This window comes from Geotrypetes seraphini, chromosome 11 (genome assembly GCF_902459505.1).
Source record: "Geotrypetes seraphini chromosome 11, aGeoSer1.1, whole genome shotgun sequence".
NCBI classification, from domain to species: Eukaryota; Metazoa; Chordata; class Amphibia; order Gymnophiona; family Dermophiidae; genus Geotrypetes; species Geotrypetes seraphini.
In genome coordinates, this window is record NC_047094.1 from 140,650,186 (window position 1) to 140,672,084 (window position 21,899).

General features: G+C 45.2%; 1 protein-coding gene across 6 annotated transcripts in view; it reads left to right on the forward strand.

The window, feature by feature from the left end:
* Positions 1–21,899, forward strand: part of ZNF341 (zinc finger protein 341) — a 54,788-nt gene that overhangs the window by 19,969 nt on the left and 12,920 nt on the right. For 5 of the 6 annotated variants that reach the window (XM_033963520.1, XM_033963522.1, XM_033963524.1 and 2 more), the window contains exons 6-12: positions 1,571–1,754; positions 2,957–3,041; positions 8,854–9,044; positions 10,969–11,159; positions 12,479–12,687; positions 13,026–13,122; positions 15,765–15,897. In XM_033963520.1, the coding sequence (XP_033819411.1) occupies positions 1,571–1,754; positions 2,957–3,041; positions 8,854–9,044; positions 10,969–11,159; positions 12,479–12,687; positions 13,026–13,122; positions 15,765–15,897 (1,090 nt within the window). The remainder of the gene's footprint in view (positions 1–1,570; positions 1,755–2,956; positions 3,042–8,853; positions 9,045–10,968; positions 11,160–12,478; positions 12,688–13,025; positions 13,123–15,764; positions 15,898–21,899) is intronic. The other variant, XM_033963521.1, reaches the window with a different exon arrangement.

Sequence of the window (21,899 nt, forward strand, 5' to 3'; positions counted from 1 at the left end):
AGTGAATTGCTGAATATCGTCACTTAACCACCTCAGTGCCAACTCCACCCTCGAACCGCCCATGGTCTTCCTTGGCACTAACTGGGTAAGAGCCGCCCTGCACAAGTGATTTAACCAGAGCAGGAGCCTCTCCCATCCACTTGAATCCCTTTTGAGTATCGACCTCCTCCGTTGATTGCTGCAGTATTAAGAGACATCATAATGATACAGAAATGACCGAAGAAAGTTTGTGCCAGGCCCTTCTCATACCGTCCTTGAAATGATACATTTTTAACTGATTCTGAACAGCCCACAGTTTTGCTTTCATATTTAAAGATGAGGATGCTCTGGTTTGAAGGGGTTCCATTTCATACACCAACGGGACGTTACACTGTAGTTAGGGCTGTGGCAGTTACTATAAAATTTCTTGGGTGGCTGAATAAAATCATGAAAGGCCAGGGGGCCTGCAGACAATTCCTCCTGCTTGCTCCCATCTTCACCCCTCAGCATCCTCTTCCTCCTTCCATGACTCCTTCCTTCCCTCACGCTGACTGCTGGATTCTTTCTCCTGCCTGGTCTGCTCTGGGTGATGAAGGTAAGCTCTTCAGAGTAGGGACCATTTATTGCATGTTAATTGTACAGCGCTGCATATGCTTTTCAGCTCTTCTTCTCTGTCCAGGAAGCCAGAGTCCTGAGGCAGATGAAGCACCTCTGCAGCCAGCATTGGAAGGAGGAGAGATTGGGGGAAGGAAATGTGCCACACTGCTAAGTGGGTTGAGATGTGAATTGAGGGTTTGAAGGGGTCTTTTGATCAGATGGTAATGATCGGGGACTGGGGGAGGACAGCGCGGTGACCCCTTTAAGATGTAGCCAAAGAGTCTCGAGCCACACCTTTTGAGGCCCGATGCTCCCACGATGGCATCCTGTAGGAACTTCAGCGTTTAGCTGGGGGTATTTGGTGTGTACCAGTCTGCAGTCTGCTTTGCACATAGTAATGAGCTGCTTTACATGCGTGCATTGTATTACCGTGTACCATAGGATAACCTCTTTAGAGCTCTGTTAGGGCACCACATCCATCATTAGAGCCTGTTAACGTTCCTTTAGGGCACTAACATGCGTTGTTTGCCCTTTCTGCAGCTTGATAACATCCCACTCAACTGGGACACCCCCCCCAAAAAAAAAATTAGCTGCTTGCGACAAATTCAAGAAAACTTTTATTTGAAATATTTTATACAAGAGCAGGTTTTGAATAAAGTGCAGGATGGCTTGCATGGGTAATTTACAGGTCCTTATAGTCCAGAGGAATGACCGTGGAGTCGATGCAAGTGACTAGAAGCCTGGCATATGCCGTATGGGTCTGTAGAGATCAGAGGGCCTAGTGTTGTATGTACTGAGCAAGAGGCCTTCAATCTCTTTCCTGGTTATCCACATTGCTGATTTCTGCCTACCTGAGAGATCTCATTCATTCCAGCCAGAGACGTGTTCTTCATTCACACATGTCCAAAAATGTTTCAGAATAACATTTGAAAGTGGGTCTTCCTAGCTGGATGGGACATTGGTCTCATGAATGTTGGTCTTTTCTGGCCTTTAGGTGCCGGGCCCATGTGTGGACAGTCCGGTGTATGGCAGCCCTCCCGAGTACAGTCCCAGCAAGCAGAGCTTCAAAGCTAAAGAGAGCAGTGCCAGCAGCACCACTGGGAGTAGCATCACTGGCTTTTCGACCCACCCCTCCTCCAAACCCAGGCGCTCAAAGATCAGCAACGAGGATCAAGATGGTAGGAGTCTCACTATTGCTTCACGTTTGTATCATAGTTAAAATGTACTCTTTTATGCCTGTCAACCCATCAGGCCAGTCCAGATGCACGGCAGCCGATGGAGACTGCTGTTTTTCTGTTTTCAATGGATGTCTGGAAGAGTCTTTTGTGGCAGTTTCTAATGGATCACACACTCTAAATCAATCTACGTATATTTTGTCACATTGAAGGCTTGTTCACTAGTGGTGGCTGGATTCGCTTTTATAAGTGAAGAAAAAGAGCCTCAAAACCATGTGTTGCAGCAGTTTACATAAAGTGAACTAAAGCTACTATATTCTTCTCACAGGCGATAAACTCCACTCTCTTGTTTCTCCACTTATAAAAGCTAATCCAGCAAGCCTTAAGTGTAACAAAATAAATGTCGATTGATTTAGTGTATGTTAGTTTCTAATGTTTCTCATACTAAGCAATTCGTTTCTGATACCTTGTGATGCCTTCCAAGGGAGTGAGCAGAAGCTATTATTGGAGGGGGAGCAGGGGTGCAGATAGCTCAGCAGAATCACAACCCCAGAAATGACTGACTTGTGGAGTGAGGCTTGAACTGTGACTGGTGAAGTGGCCTAAAATGCCAAACTTAAATTACATTCAATTAAATATCGGTCTCGCCCCACGGGAGAAGGGCCTAAGTGCTGATTAGTAGGTGCAGCTGAAGGAAACATGGGAGTGAATGGTGGTTGGAGCTTAGACCCAGTAACCAGGAGCCCCCTTAGCTCAAAGTCTCGTACTGCCTTTGTTGGACTAGTTGCTCCTCTCTGAAGTTTTTATGGCTTGTGAGGATATTTATTTACTAAATTTCTGGGGAATCAGTGATTGTATATTGATGTAGGACTGTACTTAATGATGTCAGATTTACATTTTTGCTGTTTTTGTAAGTTGATTCCTTGAAAGGTATTGTACTCGTTGAGCTTTGGTACCTGTGAAGTCCCTTCTGCTGATGGAAGATTTACAGGTTTTCTTGGCTCTTTTATTAGTTACAGTTTTTCCCCACAACTTACGCAGTTACTAAAAACCTCCATTCAGGTGACAATGTGAGGTGTCCTTGAGCAGACTGAACAAATGGAAGGATCCAAGGATTTTTCCAGTCGTGTTTCTTCATTCACTGATTTCACTATTCTTTTCTTCTGTGTTCTTGGTTCTGTTCTTACCTGGGTCATCTCTTCTAGGGAAACACAAGTGCCAGAAACTGAAGTGCACCTATTGCGACAAGACCTTCACCAAGAACTTTGACCTGCAGCAGCACATCAGAAGGTACTTGATAAAGGCCGGTGTCTTGAGAACCACAATATATGTTCACAAACCCTCTAGAAGGGCGCAGGCTCTTACCCCCTAATTCTAGGACCTTAGGACCTGTCCTGGGGGCTCCCCAGCAACTCAGGTTTTCAGGATATTTGCAATGAATATTCATGAGAGAGATTTGCAAGCACTGCCTCCACTGCATGCAAATATTCATTGAGGATATCCTGAAAACCTGAGTTGCTGGGGAGCCCCCAGGACAGGTTTGGGAGCATCTGGCCCAAGTGTAACTGCCATTTGCATTTTTATGCATGAATTTAACGTTCACGCGTGTATACAGTCATGGATTTGTGATATTGCTTTTCTGTGGTATAAGCAAAGTAGTTTACATTTATTAAATGCAGGTGCTTTCTTTGTCCCTGAAGCAGTGTGTGTGTGTGTGTGGGGGGGGGGGTTAAAGTGACTTGCCCTGAGTCACAAGGAGCTGAAGTGGGAATTGAACCCAGTTTCCAGGATCTCAGCCCACTGCAGTAACCATTAGGCTCCTCCTCCGCCTCGTGTGGTCCGTGGTAATCTATAATGTGTGTCTGTAAGACAAATGGAACCCCCCCCCCAAATCACTCCATTAAAGAAGAGCCGCTTTGCACCAAGAAAGGAATTAACCAGCGAAAGAAAAAGCCTCAGACAATAGGCGAGGTGTACCCACCCCAAGCATCATAAGCGAAAAAACTTTCACGTGTGGTTGATAATAACAATGTGGAAAAATCACTATTAACGAAAAAGCACACTAGGAATTCCCAGGCCGACGATCGTTTCATGGCATTCCTAATGTGCTTTATCGCTAATAGTGATTTTTCCACATTGTTATTCCAATTGGCTCCTTTTTGTTAAAGCTCCTTCCTGCTGGCCTTTATCTCTCATAAACGTAGACGCAAAGATTTATGCTAAACTTCTTTCAAATAGGCTGCAAGGTGTTATAGCCAAACTAATCAGTTCGGATCAAAGTGGTTTTATTAATGGGAGGCTCGCCACGGACAACTCAAGAACTTTTTCACACATCATTGCACAATCTCAGGACCGCCGCCAAGACCTTATTGCGGTGGGGCTAGATGCAGAGAAGGCCTTTGATCGTGTCGAATGGGGTTTCTTATTTAAAGTGTTGGATTGGTATGGATTCTCTGCAGATTTCATCAAGAAGATCAGAATACTCTACTCATTCCCATCTACAAGAACATATATAAATGGAACGTTGTCATCCACATTCCACCCTTCCCGTGGCACTCGTCAAGGATGCCCGTTATCCCCTTTGCTGTTTGATCTGGTATTGGAACCCCTACTAATTTCGATCCGTGACAATAAATCCATTGTAGGGTTCAAGCTAAGAGACACTCAGACTAAAATCTCGGCGTATGCTGACGACATACTCCTCTACATTTCTCCTGCTTCGTTCCCACATCTATTAACTTCGATCCGGCAATACTCAGACATCTCCGGATATAAATTGAATATGAGCAAGACACTGGTCATGCCTCTCAACTGCCCAGAAGTTAAGCCTGAGGTGGAAAAGTTTGGAGTTCAATGGTCTGCCACAAAAATGAAATACCTAGGTGTCTTTTTTAGACCCTCATTAGAAGAAACTACTCAACTCAATATTGAATACTTACTAATGATTGCTCGACACACAACATCAGTCTGGTCTCCGCTAAAACTATCATGGTGGGGCAGATTAGAGTCGGTGCGCATGATGATTGTTCCAAAAATCAATTACGTATTGAACATGCTGCCGTTCTTTTTGCCTCGCTCCTTCTACAACACCTTGGACTCTATTCTCACACAATTTATATGGAATAAGAAGCAGCCTCGTATTGCTCTCAAAAAATTGAAATTGACAAAGGAAGAAGGTGGGGTGAATTTCCCTGATTTTTATAAATACCACAGTGCCTTTATTATCCGACAATGGACTCATGGCCACATTGATAACAGTCATATGGTTAAGCCAAGATGGATTGACATGGAAAATTCCTTGTATGGCGTGTTCCGAATGAAATTCCTGCCTGGCCACACTCTGTCTCGTCGGGATAAAGATGATTACATTCATCTGTCATATAAATCTGCCCTTCAGGTCCTTGAATCCACCATGTCCCACAGATGGGAACAATCTGCTCTCCTGCCGATTTGGAACAATCAGAGGTTTTTGATCCAATCTGAATCTTTTCTTTGGCCCCTGTGGCGGCAGAGGGGCATTGAGACAGTTGGGGATTTGACAAATTCCAAGGGATGGATGTCCTTTCAAGAGCTGTCAGATACTTGGGGTCTCCCTAAAACACAGCTCTATGCTTGGATACAGCTCAATCATTGCTTACGCGCTGCTATTCCGGATCTGATGTCTCTGGCGGAGAAACCGAGCCTAAGTTCTTATTTAGAAAAACCTACAATATTCACCAGCAAAGCCTCATTTTGGTATAAGATGATCAAATCGACACCAGTTAATGAACCTCTGTCCTCCGAAATAAAGTGGCAGCATGTGTTGAACTTACCCTCGGACGCCATTGATTGGTGCTCCGTCTGGTTAACCATACATAAATCCATTAGATCTGCTTCAGTACTACAGTCCATTTTCTTTTTGATGCACCGTGCTGTTTGGACTCCCTCCTTATCCCACAAAATAGACCCCTCATCTTCATCTAATTGTTGGTCATGTGATAGCGTTGATGGATCCTTGGAACATTTGTTGTTCAATTGTAAACACCTGGCTATTTATTGGAACAAGGTATGGGATACTATTTGTACTATTTTAGATATCTCTGAACCATTAACAATCAGAATTCTGATTTTAATGTCTCATGGTCTGTCCTTGCCTATAGATAAACACAAAGGACACCTTCTGACTATTATGTTGTCTCTTGCGATTCAAAATGTTTTGTTTTGCTGGAAAAATCTAGATAAGGTCGAATACCACGCTTGGTGGAATACTATATGTCTCCATGGTAAATATGAACAAGTGTTAGCGGAAAAAAGGAATGCTCTTGGCAAATATAAATCTGTTTGGTCTCCCATACAACATTACTGTTCGACTGTTTAAATTTGTACTAACTCTCTTTTTATTACGTACATATATTTCTGGAGAAATGATGATATGCTTATATGTCATACTATTAAACTAACATGTATTATTCCTACAAATTTTGCATAACTGCATACTAGAAGCATAACTTTAACGATTATGTTTTATGTGCTTGGACCATGTACTTTGCAATTATTTTTTCTGTTTGTTTTATTCCTTTGTATTGTGTTTTCCAAAAATTAATAAAACACTTTGAACTTAAAAAAAAAAGCTCCTTCCTGCTATGATCAACCACACGCAAAAGTTTTTTCGCCTATGATGCTTGGGTGGAAGAGTGTGGGTACTCCTCGCCTATTGTCTGAGGCTTTTTCTTTCGCTAGTTAATTCCTTTTTTGGCGCACAGTGGCTCTTCTTTATGTTCAAATATATTTTATTGAGCTAAGTTGAAGCACCAAATAGAAGAACCCCACCCCACCCCCAAACCAACCCCCCCAAACCCCCCCCCCGGGTTTGGCTCTTCTTTAATGGAGTGATTTTTTGGTTTCCGTTGGATTGCTTATTTCCCTCCATTCCTCATTTTATGAGTATTGTAAGACAAATAGCGCATAAATGTAAGAAGGTGTGCATGGGGGGAGGGGAATGGGCGGGGCATGGGTCTGTCAAACATTTATGCCTGTAGGTTAAAGAATAATGTTACTTGTGTTCTCAAGTGCTACACTTGGGGCGTGTCTGTGTGTAAACTGCTATTAACCTGGCATAAGTGGGCAATGGACGTGGCTAAATGTTGCCACATAAATGCCAACTGATGCTGATAGGCTGTAACGGAATCTGGGACCTAAATTTTGGGAGACTTCTTAGAATTGACCTCTTAATGTTTGTTAGTCAGAGGTGGGAACATTAATACTCTCCATCTGAGAGAAGGATAGAGCGTTTTTTCAGTAATTCTTAACCTTTTGATGGTGACCTTGGATATACAGTACACAGTTAGCTTGTAGCATTTTTTGTGATTTTTTGGTATACACAGTTATACCAAAGCATCCGGCAGGGGAGGCGGAACGCCTTTTTGTTTGGCGGGCCTAAGCTCCCCCTCCCCAATTCCAGCATCTCTTCTCGTAACCTACTGTCCCATCTTCGCTCCCCCATCATATTGTCCAGCATCTCTCTCCTTCCCTTCTCCTGAAACCTCCTCACCACCGTGGTCTCCAGCATTTCTCTCTTTCCCCTGGTCCCCCCATATCTTCCTCCTTCCTTCACTTCCCTGGGATGTGTTTATTACTTGACCTCCCTCCCTTCCAGATTCTACCCCCTCTGAAAGAGGACGTTCGGAGGGGGCAGGGGCTGGCAGGAATTGAGCACGCACAGATGCTTTAAGGTCTTGTACTGACTGATCCTGATGCTTTTGATGTTATGCCCTTTGGAGCATCGCAGCTCCAGGGGAGGGGGGGGGGAGAAGGAAGCAATTTTTTTTATTGCAAATATTTTTAAAATTAAGTTTCAGTATATGAAAGCATAACTGATATATCAACGAAATAACCACTGAGTTCCAGTATGTAATGCAATAGTTGAGAAGGAAAATTTTAAGGGTACCATGGCATCCATGGCTCCCCTCGTTCCAACACCCATGTATTGAAAGTACAATGTGTCCCTGTGCAAAATACCTTCCAACTTATGTACTTGAGGAAACGGGAGATGAGGTCAGGAGGGTCGGCGACAGAAGCAGATACTGAGCCCTGACTTCCCTAGCACTCAGCTCATTGCTTTAACTGTTAGGGCCTCTAACACTTTTCCCCACACTTCCCACTATGACTGTTATACTGCAAGCGCGTCAGTCACAATTAGACGGCCAGGAAGGGCAGAGAGCACAAACTCCTTTTAGATGATTCTGTCACAGAAACATGAATTGTCTGGCTTTCAAGATTGATTTTGAATGTATAGAAAATATTTTGTGTTTGTGTGATTTCCTGGTGCAGCACAAAGCAAGTGAGAGCATTGTGAACATAAATACATTAAAAAAAAAAAGATTATTTGACTCTCTTTTATTTACTTTCTTTCTGTGATACAACTAAAGTGGCTTGCATATTGCATTCAGGTAATTTCTCTATCCCCAGTGAACTCTCGATCTTAAGTTTTTGTACCTGAGGCAACTGAGAGTTAAGAGTTCATGTTGCAGAGTTAGCAATAGCAATTACAATTTAATTTCGGTTCTCCAGTTTTTAATTTTTACCATAGAAACATAGAAATAGACGGCAGATAAGGGCCACGGCCCATCTAGTCTGCCCACCCCAAAGACCCTCCCCTACCTTTCTCTGTGAATAGATCCCACGTGTCTGTCTCATTTGGCCTTAAAATCAGGCACGCTGCTGGCCATTGCTTGAATATTTCATGGGAAAGTGACCCATTATGTTTATAAATTAATTCTCATTCATTATTCCAATAGCATATCTTGTTGGTTTTCTAGAATATTTTCATTGCAACCCAAGGTTACCAGTGGCGTGAAGTAATACGGTAAAGCTGAGATTAATTTTTTTAATTGTGAGATTAATCACAATTAACATTTTTATTGTAAAATTAGGACTGGCTCAGCCTTTCCCTTGTGATCTGGTGTTTGTTGTAATGGGAGCAAGAGTGTTACTGAATTAAGAGGAATTTTGGACACACTTCGGCCCCAATTTGGCTTGTGTCTTCATTAAAATGTGCTGTATTCCAAGAAGAGCTGACGTTGAGAACTCACTGACCCTTGCAGTGACCTGTGCATGTCCTTAGTCACACAGGGGAGAAGCCCTTCCAGTGCATTGTGTGCGGACGAGCTTTTGCGCAGAAGTCCAACGTGAAGAAGCACATGCAAACGCACAAAGTGTGGCCACCGGGCCTCAGCTGCACGGTGTCCCAGAACTCCATGACAGTACAGGTGATGGCACTGAACCCCAACCAGTCGCAGGAGCAGGACAGCACAGGTCCGTGGCAAAGGTTTTTGGGAGGAGTGGGTGGTTACTCGGGTTCTCTCGCATGCCATATTATTTGTGCTTCATACAGGCTCTGGGGTGGGTTATTGTTTGGGGGGGGACCTCTTCAGTCAGTGACAGACAATGTTTTTTGTTTATTGCTGGCGTTATACCTGGCTGTTCAATTCCAGGCCATGTCCAGGCACCAGTATGGCATACCCTGTTATAAGTGGCTGACTATCCCTTATGCAGCTGAGTGCAATATTCAGCTCTTAAAATGCCTTCGTGAAACTGAATAAAGATGAGGCTGAGTTTTATGTGGCTCCGATTTATCCAGTTAATCTACATGATTAAGAGTATAAGTGTTGAATCTACCACAAACTCAGCCGCTGTGGCTTCAGTATATTCAGCCACTAATGGGTTAAGTGGAGCTGAATATCAGTGGATTGTCCTGCACAAAAACCTAAATTGTGAACCCGCTAGGGATGGAGAAAGAACCTGCTGTGCCTGTCTAGTAGCATTATAGAAATGATGATAAGTAGCCAAAAGCCTCTCCTGCCCACTTAAATTGCTTGGAATATCGACCCATTTTGACATTGTATTTAGCCTGCTCCTTTCCAGTAGCTCAAGTGTGCTGCATTCAGGTGCACTAGGTGTTTTCCAGTCTCTAGAGGGCTCACAATCGAAGGCAATGGAGGTTATGGGTCTCTGGTTTCCCTGGGGAAAAAAAAACAGCAGGTAGCACCGGAGGTGAACAAAATTAAAGGAAAAATCCAATCCAGGAAAAGACACACCAGTATGGCAGAATCCGCTTTTATGGTGTAGTTTGCACATGATTTTCACCTTGCCTTGTGCAATTCTGATACCGACAGCTTCACACGTTTCATGGTTTCAAACACTTGCTGAAATGTGGCCATGTTGGTATTCTTACCAAGAGATTCTACTGTACTGGTGTGTCTTTCTTCCCCAGATCCTCTTAGACAGGATTCCAGGATCAGGTGGCAGCTGACAGAGTAACCTAGGATGGTTTCGTAGTGGAAATCTTGAAAAGCTGACTGGATTGTGGCCCTCGAGGGCCGTGGTTACTCACTTCTGATATGGGCCACTTTCTGTCCACCAATATCCTGTCTCTAGCAACCGGTGTTCTTCAGGCTCTGCCATTGAAGTAATAACCATGCCGGTCTATTGGTACCGTCTGAGATCAATACTGCAAGTAACTGTAGCTACGTATTACATGGACGATTTTCTTCGGCACTCTCTGGCTTGCTGTGGCCTGGATTCTAGAAATGACACCGTAAGTAAGGTTGCTTTAATTCAGTGGTCTCAAACTCGCGGCCTGGGGGCCACATGCGGCCTGCCATGTACTATTTTGAGGCCCTCGGTATGTTTATCATAATCACAAAAGTAAAATAAAACAGTTTCTTGACCATATGTCTCTTTAGTTATAAATTACAATATTGTTATTAAGACTTAACCAAAAGGAAAGATTTATAAACTATAAAGAGAGTTTCACCTCATGCAAAATTGTCATTTCTTTAATAAGACATTTTTTTCTGAGGCCCTCCAAGTACCTACAAATCCAAAATGTGGCCCTGCAAAGGGTTTGAGTTTGAGACCACTGCTTTAATTGGTTTTAATTGGCTGGTAATTGAGTGTGCCGCTAAAAAACGATTAAAAGCTCATTTTAAAAAAAAGTAGGCGCTGGAAATGCGTCTAAGGTCAAAGTAGGCGTGGTTAGGGATGGAGATGACCTTAGGCGCCAGCAGGGTAGGCCTTTCAAACCCTGGCCTACATTACCAACATCTAAGTTTTTTCTTAGCAGTGATTCTGTAAACGGCGTCTAAGCATGATTGACACACAGACAGCGCCATTTTTGTAAGTGCCCTGTATGTTCTATCTGTCTCGTTTGTGTCTGTCTCTCTTTGTTGCCATCCAGGACTATGCCAGGACCACAGTGAAGGGTCCCAGCCCCAGAACCCCGAGCAAGATGAAAACTGTAACAGTGATAAAATAGAAGCGAAGCAGGTGGTCCTGATTGACAGCTCTTACCAGTGTCAGTTCTGTACCAACAAATTCAGCTCATACTTCCAGCTCAAATCCCACATGATTCAGCATAAGAACGAGCAGGTAGTGATTGGAGCAAGCCAACCAAATTTTGGGTTTGGTTTTGGTGCCAAAATTAGCACAAAATCTGGGTTAGGCCATGCTTTGGTTTCAGCTGAAAATGCCAGTGCTCCCCCCTCTCTCCCTATCTGAATGCCTCTCCCTGGGCCTACGTTTTGAAGTCTGGTGGTCTAATGGCTTCTTTAGGACAGGAGTGATCTCCAGTTGCTTCTCTCCATGTCGGCTCCACAGTCAAAATGGCTACCGCGACTTCCATCAACAGCCTCGTGAGACTGCCATTTTGAGATTGGTTCCTGGCTGTGCTAGTTCCAGTGGGGATTGCTCCTACCCAAAGAGGTCATTAGACCACCAGAGTTTCAACGGCGTGCCTAACTTTCAGCGTCATTCATACAATTTGGAGGTAGGTGTTTAATTTTATTAGGAGATAATATGAAAGTAATAATAATCTTGATATTTGCTGATGATGACATTTGGGATGTACTATATACTCTTGAATATAAACTCAGATTTTTTTGGCCAGAAAAAGGACCAAAAATTAAATCCTTGGTTTTTATATTCAAACCTTCCCAATGGTGTCCAGCATTCCTCCTCTTGGTGTCTCGCCTTCTCCGTTGCCCCCCCCCTCTTCCTGAACCAAAATAACTCCCACTCCCTTCCTCCTCCCCTCCTGGACCCACCCTTGGGCCTCCCAGGAGCAAGTGAGGATTTGTGTCCCTCATTCAAAATGACAGCCGTAACCTCCAACGACAATTTTGCAACCATTTTGAATGAAGAGAAAATGAAGGCAGATAAAGACCAAAGGCCTATCCAGCCTGCACCCCCCCCTCCTGCCATCTAGTATCCTTTCCTCTCCCTTAAAGATCCTTGTACTTAACTGTATTTAATCTCAGCTTAACTTCAAGTTTTATTGAGTTTAGATATAGTTTTAGAGGGGGGGAATCACTCTTTCCCTGACTCCATTAGATCACCAGGACTATATGGTAAGCCTGGAATAGGTGTATGTTGGGGGGGAGGAGAAATTGGGAGCTTTTTTGGTTTGAGGGGGTGGAGGCAGAGGAGAGGGAGGAAGGGAAATGTCGTACATTTTGGGGGAGGAAGGAAGAAGATCGCTTGAATATAAACCCTCAGTTTAAAAAGGGGGAGGGCGAATGTTATCTTGGTTTATTTCCAAGTATGTGTGGGTACAATTCAGCTTTTGTTTTGCTTGTTGGTGTGAGGATATTTGAAGTTGCTGAATTCGGGAAGTTGGTAGCTTGACCCTTTCGATTTTGTATTCTTGACTTCAAAGTGTTGTAAAACATCCCTTTTTTTTCTGACTTCAGGTTTACAAGTGTGTGGTGAAAGGCTGCACGCGGACCTTTCAGAAGCTGGAGACCTTCCTGGAGCACATCAAGAGTCACCAAGAAGAGATGACGTATCGCTGTCACATGTGTAGCAAAGACTTTTCCTCGCTCTACGAACTTAGCATGCACCAGTATTCCCACAACCTGCTGCCACCTCATGGACCCAAGAAAGAGGCCACAGTGTATAAGTAATAAAATATGCACTAACGATACCAGTAAGCTCCCCACCCCTCCCCAATGTACAGTCTTGTAGTGCATAAAGATATAGTGAATGGATAATAGACGTTTATTGAAGAAACTACCACATTTAAGTTAGTAACGCCAGTGTCTGACACAGCCATGTTTTGCCCCGTGAGTTACCTCGAGGGCAAAAGGACTGTGTAGATGAACATTTCTGTGTTAGTAAACTAAAAAATAAGCATTAATTATGTTTGCTTAGGGTCGAAAATAGTGTTAGTCTGGCTCTGCCTCCCACCAGCACCAGAATTCCGATGACCACTCTCACCTTGTCTCTCTTTCTGTTCAGGTGTCTTAAATGCGTTAATAAGTACTCCACCCCCGAGGCTTTGGAGCACCATCTGCAGACGGTGACCCACAGTTTCTCCTGTCCCCAGTGTCAGAAGGTGAGGGAGCTCCCTGCCAGCCAACAGCCTCTTTCTTTCCTCTTTTTCTTTCTTGTCACGCTGCTGGGGGTCTGGTGACAGCTTGCCGCTCTGTTCCTTGGAACTTCCTGCAGCCCTGGACAACTCACAAGGTGGCTAGATTCAGGTTTATCTATGAGAGAACCAGTCTGATTTTTTTTCACATGCGGATTTTAAGTAACTTGAAACCCATGTTATCACCTTATGATTTTTGGCTTGTGGTCCAAAGTACGGTGTTAGAAGATGGACGGACTACTGTAATGCTTTATACCTGGGGATGGTATCACTTAGATGCAAAGCACTCCAGGTGACTGAGAATGCTGCTCCACGGTTAATCTGTGGTGGTAGCAGGTTTGAGCATGTCATCCCTTCGTTGTGACGTCTGCATTGGCATCGTATAATATTCAAAGTGTTGGCATTGATTGTTCAGATGTGATGACGCTGTATCATCCACGTTGATCACTGAGATCAGAGAATAGGGAACAATAGGTGAAATATGCTAATACCAGAGCAGGGGTGAAGTTGTGGAATGATTTGGTTGGTCAGTTAAGACTGATATTCAGAGATGTTAAAGGCTTTTGAAAACAACTCTCTGCTTGAGAGAGTGAGAAGCAGTGGCTAATATAACAGGAGAGATCTGTATATTGTTTTAGTGTTTTATGTTCTGAATTTTATTGTGTTATGTTTAAATTTTGTATGTATTTTGGAACCCGCTTAAGTGGGCTGTGAGCTTTTTAAATAAATAAAAAAAATAAAATCCCAAACAGAACAATAAAAGGTAGAAGGCAAAGACATGATCAAGAGCCATGAGGTGAAAAAGCAGGAAGCACGATGGAAATAGAGCAAATGGAAAGGTGGAAACAAAGAAACTTAGCTACAAAAATAGCGAGAGAAAAGAGAAAGTGAGCATGTTTCCTGCTTCTTGGGAAGACTCTGACTTTCTTTCCTGTGGTCTTTATTTTTTTCATAGTACATTCAGACTGCAGCGAGAAATGCTCTTGATGCTTATATTTGATAAAGATTGAATCCCACCGTTGACTTTCAGCCACTAGGATCCGTCGTCACTTAGTGGCTCCAGAAATCTGTACAATAGCTTTTGTAGCAGGGCAGATGCCGCTCTTCAGTTGGCTTCGTCTTCAAATGGTTACACCACAAGTCCAGAAGAAAAGAGCAGAGTGGGCCTGGTCTTGAATCATAAAAGTTCAATGGACATGAAACATAGAATAAATACAACTTGGACTCCTGATACAGGCTCACTAGCCGAAACACAGTCCGTGTTGATTCTCTGTTCCCTGTTGTGTTTATTCTATGTTTCATGTCCATTGAACTTTTATGATTCAAGACCAGGCCCACTGCTCTTTTCTTCTGGACTTGTTATTCTCCGTGCAGAGGTGATTGTCTCCTTCTTTGAGTACTTTCGGTTTTACCCATATTTTTTCTTTCCATTTTATTGTGTCATTTCCCTGCTAAGTTGATGAGACAATTTGGGCTAGATTCTGTAAATGACACCCCAAGATAGGCGCTCAAGAAAGCACATGGGTTGCTTTGTGCGCAATGACCTTTGCAGAATACTAGAGTAGGGTACGCTTCACGCCTAACTGTGGGCCCGAGTGCTTAGGCCTGCCAAAAGCTGGTGGAAATGCTGACGCTGAACTGTTGGAAGTTAGGAGCAGAAATGCAGCTGTTCTATAACATCATGCCAGAGGATGTGGTAAGTGCGGTTAACGTAGCTGGGTTTAAAAAAAGTTTGGACAAGTTCCTGGAGGAAAAGTGCATCGTCTGCTATTGAGACAGACGTGGGGGAAGCCACTGCTAGCCCTGGATCGGTAGCATGGGATGTTGCTACCATTTGGGCTTCTGCCAGGTACTTGTGACCTTGATTGGTCACTTTGGAAACAGGAAACTGGGCTACATGGACCATTGATCTGACCCATTATGACTGTTCTTATGCCTAATTTCTGGGAACACACTGACCCACCCATGCCCCTCTCACGATCACGCTGTAACATTTAGACACGCATGTTGTAGTGTAGGGTGTAGGGAAGATCCACTTGCAACTTCTAATGTCTGCCAATTAAGTGCTTGTTAACAGCAATTCTTGATCGTTAGCGCCTTATCTGCTATCCAGACCCAAATTTGCATGACCTTCTTTAGGGACCTATACAAAATTCAGAATTAATGACTAATACACCCTTACTTGTCCAAACTGCACAGTCGATGAGGAAGGTGAACCAGATGCCTTTATCCCAAAGAGCATTAACCCAACAGTAGGCGTGGAGTGCCTGTTCCAGTGCTTCAGCCCAGTCCTTGTCTCATGAGACAGATTTGCACATCAGGAAGGCTCTTGCTTTTTCCTTGTGAATATCCTGAAAACCTGATGGGACTTGGTGTGCCTCAAGGACTGAGTTGAGACGCAGTTCATAGAACTAGATGGGAATCTGCATGACAGTAAGGCTCTTTTGTTCTCTACATGTCATCCAGCTCCCATGCACTCTGGCTATCCAGTCTTAGATGAGGGGTTCCCAGACTGTGCTTGCTGATTTAGAGGAATTAATGCTATTGTAAACAGCTACTTCTGAAGTCTTTGCTTGGGAATTTTGTTAATGTCTGCCTCTCATCTTCAGGTGTTCCCTTGCGAGAGGTATCTCCGGAGACACCTTCCTACACACGGGGCTGGGGGCAGGTTTAAGTGCCAGATCTGCAAGAAGCTCTTCCGCAGAGAGCACTACCTCAAGCTGCATGCACACATCCACTCAGGTAACGGTGCTGATGAGGGGATCCTCGTGAGAGCTCTTCAATCGTGTCTAAGTCAGGGTAGGGTCTCCAGGTGGTGTTTTGAGCACATCCAAGAGGAATAATCATGAGAGATGTTTATATTTGCTTGATCTGGTTTAGATTTCATACTTTGGTCACTCTGAAACTCAGACCTCTTTGCAGTCCTGCAGAACAGGATCTGGGCAACTTATTGCTTACCAAAATCCAATGGTCACTGCTTCAGCATTGGAAACTTACCTTTAAGGCCAATCATCATTGGAGCTAGCTGGCCAAAGGAGGAAGTTAGTAAGCTACAGTGAAATATTGGATTTTAGCGCAGCCTGAGTCATTAAACTGCAGAAACTCTTTAGCTCTGGCAAGAAAGGATTAACAAACTGCATTGTTCTTTTGCTTGGGGGGATTGGGAGGGTTAACTTGTGGCCTGATGCTCCCAAGGATATCTTAAAGGGACTGGTGCTCAGAAAACAGAAACCCAAGTTCCTCTTGGAACATGTCTACTGACTCTGTGGAAGCTCCCCCCCATCAGGTGTTCCCTAGGGTCTAGTGGCTGAGACAGGAGCAGTCAATCACTTTTCCCCTTTGGGCTTCAGGTTCACAGTATCGCCAGTTGGCACCTAGTGGTAGTCTTTCAGTACTGCTGATAGAATTCACTGTATTCTTATTTGGCACCTTGATCCCTAGCAGCAGTAGTTTTGAACTCTGTGCTTGACGGGGCGGAACTGACTAGAGATTGCACCAGCTCAGCCGCTAGACCTTAGGGAACTAACACCAGGTCTGGGAGACTTTCCTGGGGGAGGGAGAAGATTTCTGCTTTCACTCGCTAAGTCCTTTAAAATTTTCCCAGTAGCCCTAGACTGCATGCTTGCAAAGTTCAATGCAAGCTGCTTTATTTAATTTGCATATTAATGAGGTGTGCCTTGCATGCATTTGTATGTTTGGAACACATTATGTGTTGTGATAAAATAATGTACAATTTTGCCATTTAGGGGTTGATTCAAGAAAGAGCGCTGAAATTTGATTATGGATTTTTATTAGAACTAAGTCGAGCTCCTTTTGGGGAGATGACACGGTATATAAATCCAAGATTTAGATTAGATTAGAATTAGACTAGAAAAATATGGGCAGCAAGCAGCAGCTCTAGAATGGCGATTGCTCGCTACCTGCCATTGAGGAATCCATCTTAAGCCAGCATGTGAGCATTTACGCCATGTAAATGGTTGCGTCTACAGTTGGCATTGTGCAGGTCAACAGCATGACCCACCCATGCGCGCGTCCCTTATGTGGTTGCGCACTGTAGCATTTAAGTGCTACGTTTAGTGCTACGAAGAGTCCTCTTGCAAATTAAATAAGAAACCGCTACATCTGCCACCGGGAGCTGCCTGCACATCTCTTCCGACCTCGGGCCGCGTGGGAGCCCTGCTCCGCCCCCCGAAACCCCAGCGTTCTGACTGCCTTCCTCTAAAAGCAGCTCCTCTGCCTCCGGGAGCTGCCTGCACATCTCTTCCGACCTCGGGCCGCGTGGGAGCCCTGCTCCGCCCCCCGAAACCCCAGCGTTCTGACTGCCTTCCTCTAAAAGCAGCTCCTCTGCCACCGGGAGCTGCCTGCACATCTCTTCCGACCTCGGGCCGCGTGGGAGCCCTGCTCCGCCCCCCGAAACCCCAGCGTTCTGACTGCCTTCCTCTAAAAGCAGCTCCTCTGCCTCCGGGAGCTGCCTGCACATCTCTTCCGACCTCGGGCCGCGTGGGAGCCCTGCTCCGCCCCCGAAACCCCAGCGTTTTGCCTGCCTTCCTCTAAAAGCAGCTCCTCTGCCACCGGGAGCTGCCTGCACATCTCTTCCGACCTCGGGCCGCGTGGGAGCCCTGCTCCGCCCCCCGAAACCCCAGCGTTCTGACTGCCTTCCTCTAAAAGCAGCTCCTCTGCCTCCGGGAGCTGCCTGCACATCTCTTCCGACCTCGGGCCGCGTGGGAGCCCTGCTCCGCCCCCGAAACCCCCGCGTTTTGCCTGCCTTCCTCTAAAAGCAGCTCCTCTGCCACCGGGAGCTGCCTGCACATCTCTTCCGACCTCGGGCCGCGTGGGAGCCCTGCTCCGCCCCCCGAAACCCCAGCGTTCTGACTGCCTTCCTCTAAAAGCAGCTCCTCTGCCTCCGGGAGCTGCCTGCACATCTCTTCCGACCTCGGGCCGCGTGGGAGCCCTGCTCCGCCCCCCGAAACCCCAGCGTTCTGACTGCCTTCCTCTAAAAGCAGCTCCTCTGCCACCGGGAGCTGCCTGCACATCTCTTCCGACCTCGGGCCGCGTGGGAGCCCTGCTCCGCCCCCCGAAACCCCAGCGTTCTGACTGCCTTCCTCTAAAAGCAGCTCCTCTGCCTCCGGGAGCTGCCTGCACATCTCTTCCGACCTCGGGCCGCGTGGGAGCCCTGCTCCGCCCCCGAAACCCCAGCGTTTTGCCTGCCTTCCTCTAAAAGCAGCTCCTCTGCCACCGGGAGCTGCCTGCACATCTCTTCCGACCTCGGGCCGCGTGGGAGCCCTGCTCCGCCCCCGAAACCCCAGCGTTTTGCCTGCCTTCCTCTAAAAGCAGCTCCTCTGCCACCGGGAGCTGCCTGCACATCTCTTCCGACCTCGGGCCGCGTGGGAGCCCTGCTCCGCCCCCGAAACCCCAGCGTTTTGCCTACCTTCCTCTAAAAGCAGCTCCTCTGCCACCGGGAGCTGCCTGCACATCTCTTCCGACCTCGGGCCGCGTGGGAGCCCTGCTCCGCCCCCGAAACCCCAGCGTTTTGCCTGCCTTCCTCTAAAAGCAGCTCCTCTGCCACCGGGAGCTGCCTGCACATCTCTTCCGACCTCGGGCCGCGTGGGAGCCCTGCTCCGCCCCCCGAAACCCCAGCGTTTTACCTGCCTTCCACTATAAGGTAAGGAGCGAAAGATCCCCCGCTCCTCCCCCTCCAGCCAGGACTCTAAGAGAGAACCACTCCCTATACCTAACAACCCGAACACTTCAAACCAAACATCAAACATGAAGCCCTCCCGAAATACACACAAAATAGCCACCATCCTGATAATCCTCCTCATTTCTAGCTGGAATACAACAGCTAACAACCTACCCACCACAACCTCAACCGCAAGCACAACCAACTTCCAAATCCCCAACAGAAGAATACTCACCCCAAGTTACCCAAACCTCCACACCAACAATCAACACCCCATCACTGTTATCCGGAGAAGAAGATCAACACCCCCGAAAACAAAGCTTCAAACAACCACCACAACACTCATATACCCGGAAACAACTCACATTCCACAGAACAACACGACCTCCCTTACATGTGCCTATGTCAACATCAGATCTCTAGGACCCAAAACAGAAAACATAAAAAAATGGATAACAACAGAAAAACTTGACTGCTTATTCCTCACTGAAACCTGGCTAACCTCAGACACAGACCCTAGAATAAAAGAAGTATGCCCGCCGGGATACAAAATAACAGTAACCTGCAGAGAGAAAAAAAGAGGAGGAGGTCTAGCAATAATATTCAAGAACACCATAACTCTAAACACAATCGAGAAACTATCCACTCCACAACTGGATTTCCTAGCATGCCAACTCACAAACACAACACTAAAAAACTCTCTAAACTGCCTGCTCTGCTACATAACACCAGGAAACTGGACCACAGTGAAACCCGAATTTGAAAACTTCATCTACCAAAACTCACTAACAGCTGACTACAACCTCATATTAGGAGACCTAAACCTACACCTAGAAGACCCAACCTCCACACCAGCAAACAACTGTCTATCCTTCCTCAATGCATTATCCTTCCAGATCCTAAATCCACAAACCACTCATGAAAAAGGTCATCAACTGGACATTGCAGCATTCATGACTCACCAACCATCCAATCAAGAAATCCAAACTCCTAACGGAACATGGTCCCCATCACTATGGTCAGACCACTACATCTTTAACTTCAACATCAACTGGACCAAAACCAAACATACACCTCAAACAAAAAAAACCACATATACCTCACGCAAACATATCGACCCAACCATTTTCTGGTCAAAGGTAGACGAAACCATCCAAGACTGCGACCCAAAAAATTTCATTTCCCGCTGGAAAAATGTATCCACCAACATACTTGATAATCTGGCACCCCTACAAACCAAAACCAGAAACAGAAGGAAATCGGACCAATGGTTTGATAATGAATTACTCCAACTCAAAAGACAGTGTAGAAGATTAGAAAGAAAATGGAGAAAAAAGAATCAAGAACAAACAAAAACCGACTGGAAAAAAATCAACAAACAATACAAAAATCTACTAAAAGACAAGAGGAAAAATTACTATACCAAGCTCATAGGCACAGAAACACAAGACTCCAAAAAAACTTTCCAAATACTAAAAGAACTAACAGACACCAAACCATACACTACCACCACCAACACACCTCCACCATCACCCACCATTCTAGCAGAACATTTCAAGAATAAAATCACCAACACCAGAGCCACACTCATACTCAACCCACCCAATCAAAATCCAATCACAATCCACCCTACAGGAAAAGAGGCAACCGCAGCAGACAGAACTTGGTCTCAATTCCCAAACATTCAATGGCAAGAATTCAACAAATTATACAAAAAATACAGCCATGCCTCCTGCGACCTCAACCATTGCCCCTCATATCTCCTTACCACCTCTAGTATAAAGTTCCGCACCATAACTCTACAATGGATCCAATTCACGCTCACAGAGGGCAAATTCCCTGACAACCTCAGCGAAATTGTCATCACCCCAATCCAAAAAGACCCAAAGGCACCACAAAACCTCCCTTCCAACTATAGACCTATAGCCTCAATTCCGCTATATGTCAAAATTACAGAAGGCCTAGTAGCCAAACTCCTCACCAATTACATAGAGGACCACAACCTACTACACCCCATGCAATCAGGATTCAGAGCAAATTTCAGCACAGAGACACTATTAGGCTCCCTCATGGATACCGTCAGACAACAACTTAGTATAGGGAAAAAAATGCTACTCATACAACTGGACCTATCGGCGGCATTCGACCTAGTAGACCACAACATCCTTCTACAAATACTAGATGCAATAGGCATCTCAGATAAAGTATACTCCTGGTTCGAAGGATTCCTAAAACTCAGAACATACAGTGTAAAATCAAACAAAGAAAAATCAGAATCCTGGTCAAACCCCTGCGGCGTACCACAAGGATCTCCACTATCCCCCACACTCTTCAATCTATACACTGCCTCTCTAGGAACCCATCTGGATAATCTAGGCATAACATCCTATAGCTACGCGGATGACATCACCATCCTCATCCCATACGATCATTCCAAGCCTACCATGACAGAGGAACTTCACCAAACACTGGAAGCAGTCACAACCTGGATGGAAAATCACAAACTTAAACTCAACCAAGACAAAACCAAATTCATCCTCCTAGAAAACGACAGGATCCAAACCACAACCATCCTAGACATAAACGCAACCAAATATCCCATCCAAACAACCATAAAACTACTAGGCATGACCATAGACAGATGCTGCACAATGCAACCGCAAATAAACAAAACAACCCAAAAATCATTCGCAATCATGAGAAACCTGAGACAGGTCCGAAAATACTTTGAAAGCACACAATTCCTACTTATAGTACAATCCCTAATACTAGGAATACTAGACTACTGTAACATTCTCTTCCTCCCATGCCCGGCAATTACGATAAGACAACTCCAAACAATCCAAAATACAGCCTTAAGACTCGTATATTCACTGAAAAAACACGACCACATCACTGAAGCCTTCATCAACTCACATTGGCTCCCAATCCAAGAAAGAATCCAATTCAAATTCTACTGCATATTATATAAAACACTACACGGAGACAGTCCATCATACCTGAACAATCGCCTCATCCAAGCAACCAGCACCAGACACAGAAAAACGCACTCCCCATTCATACC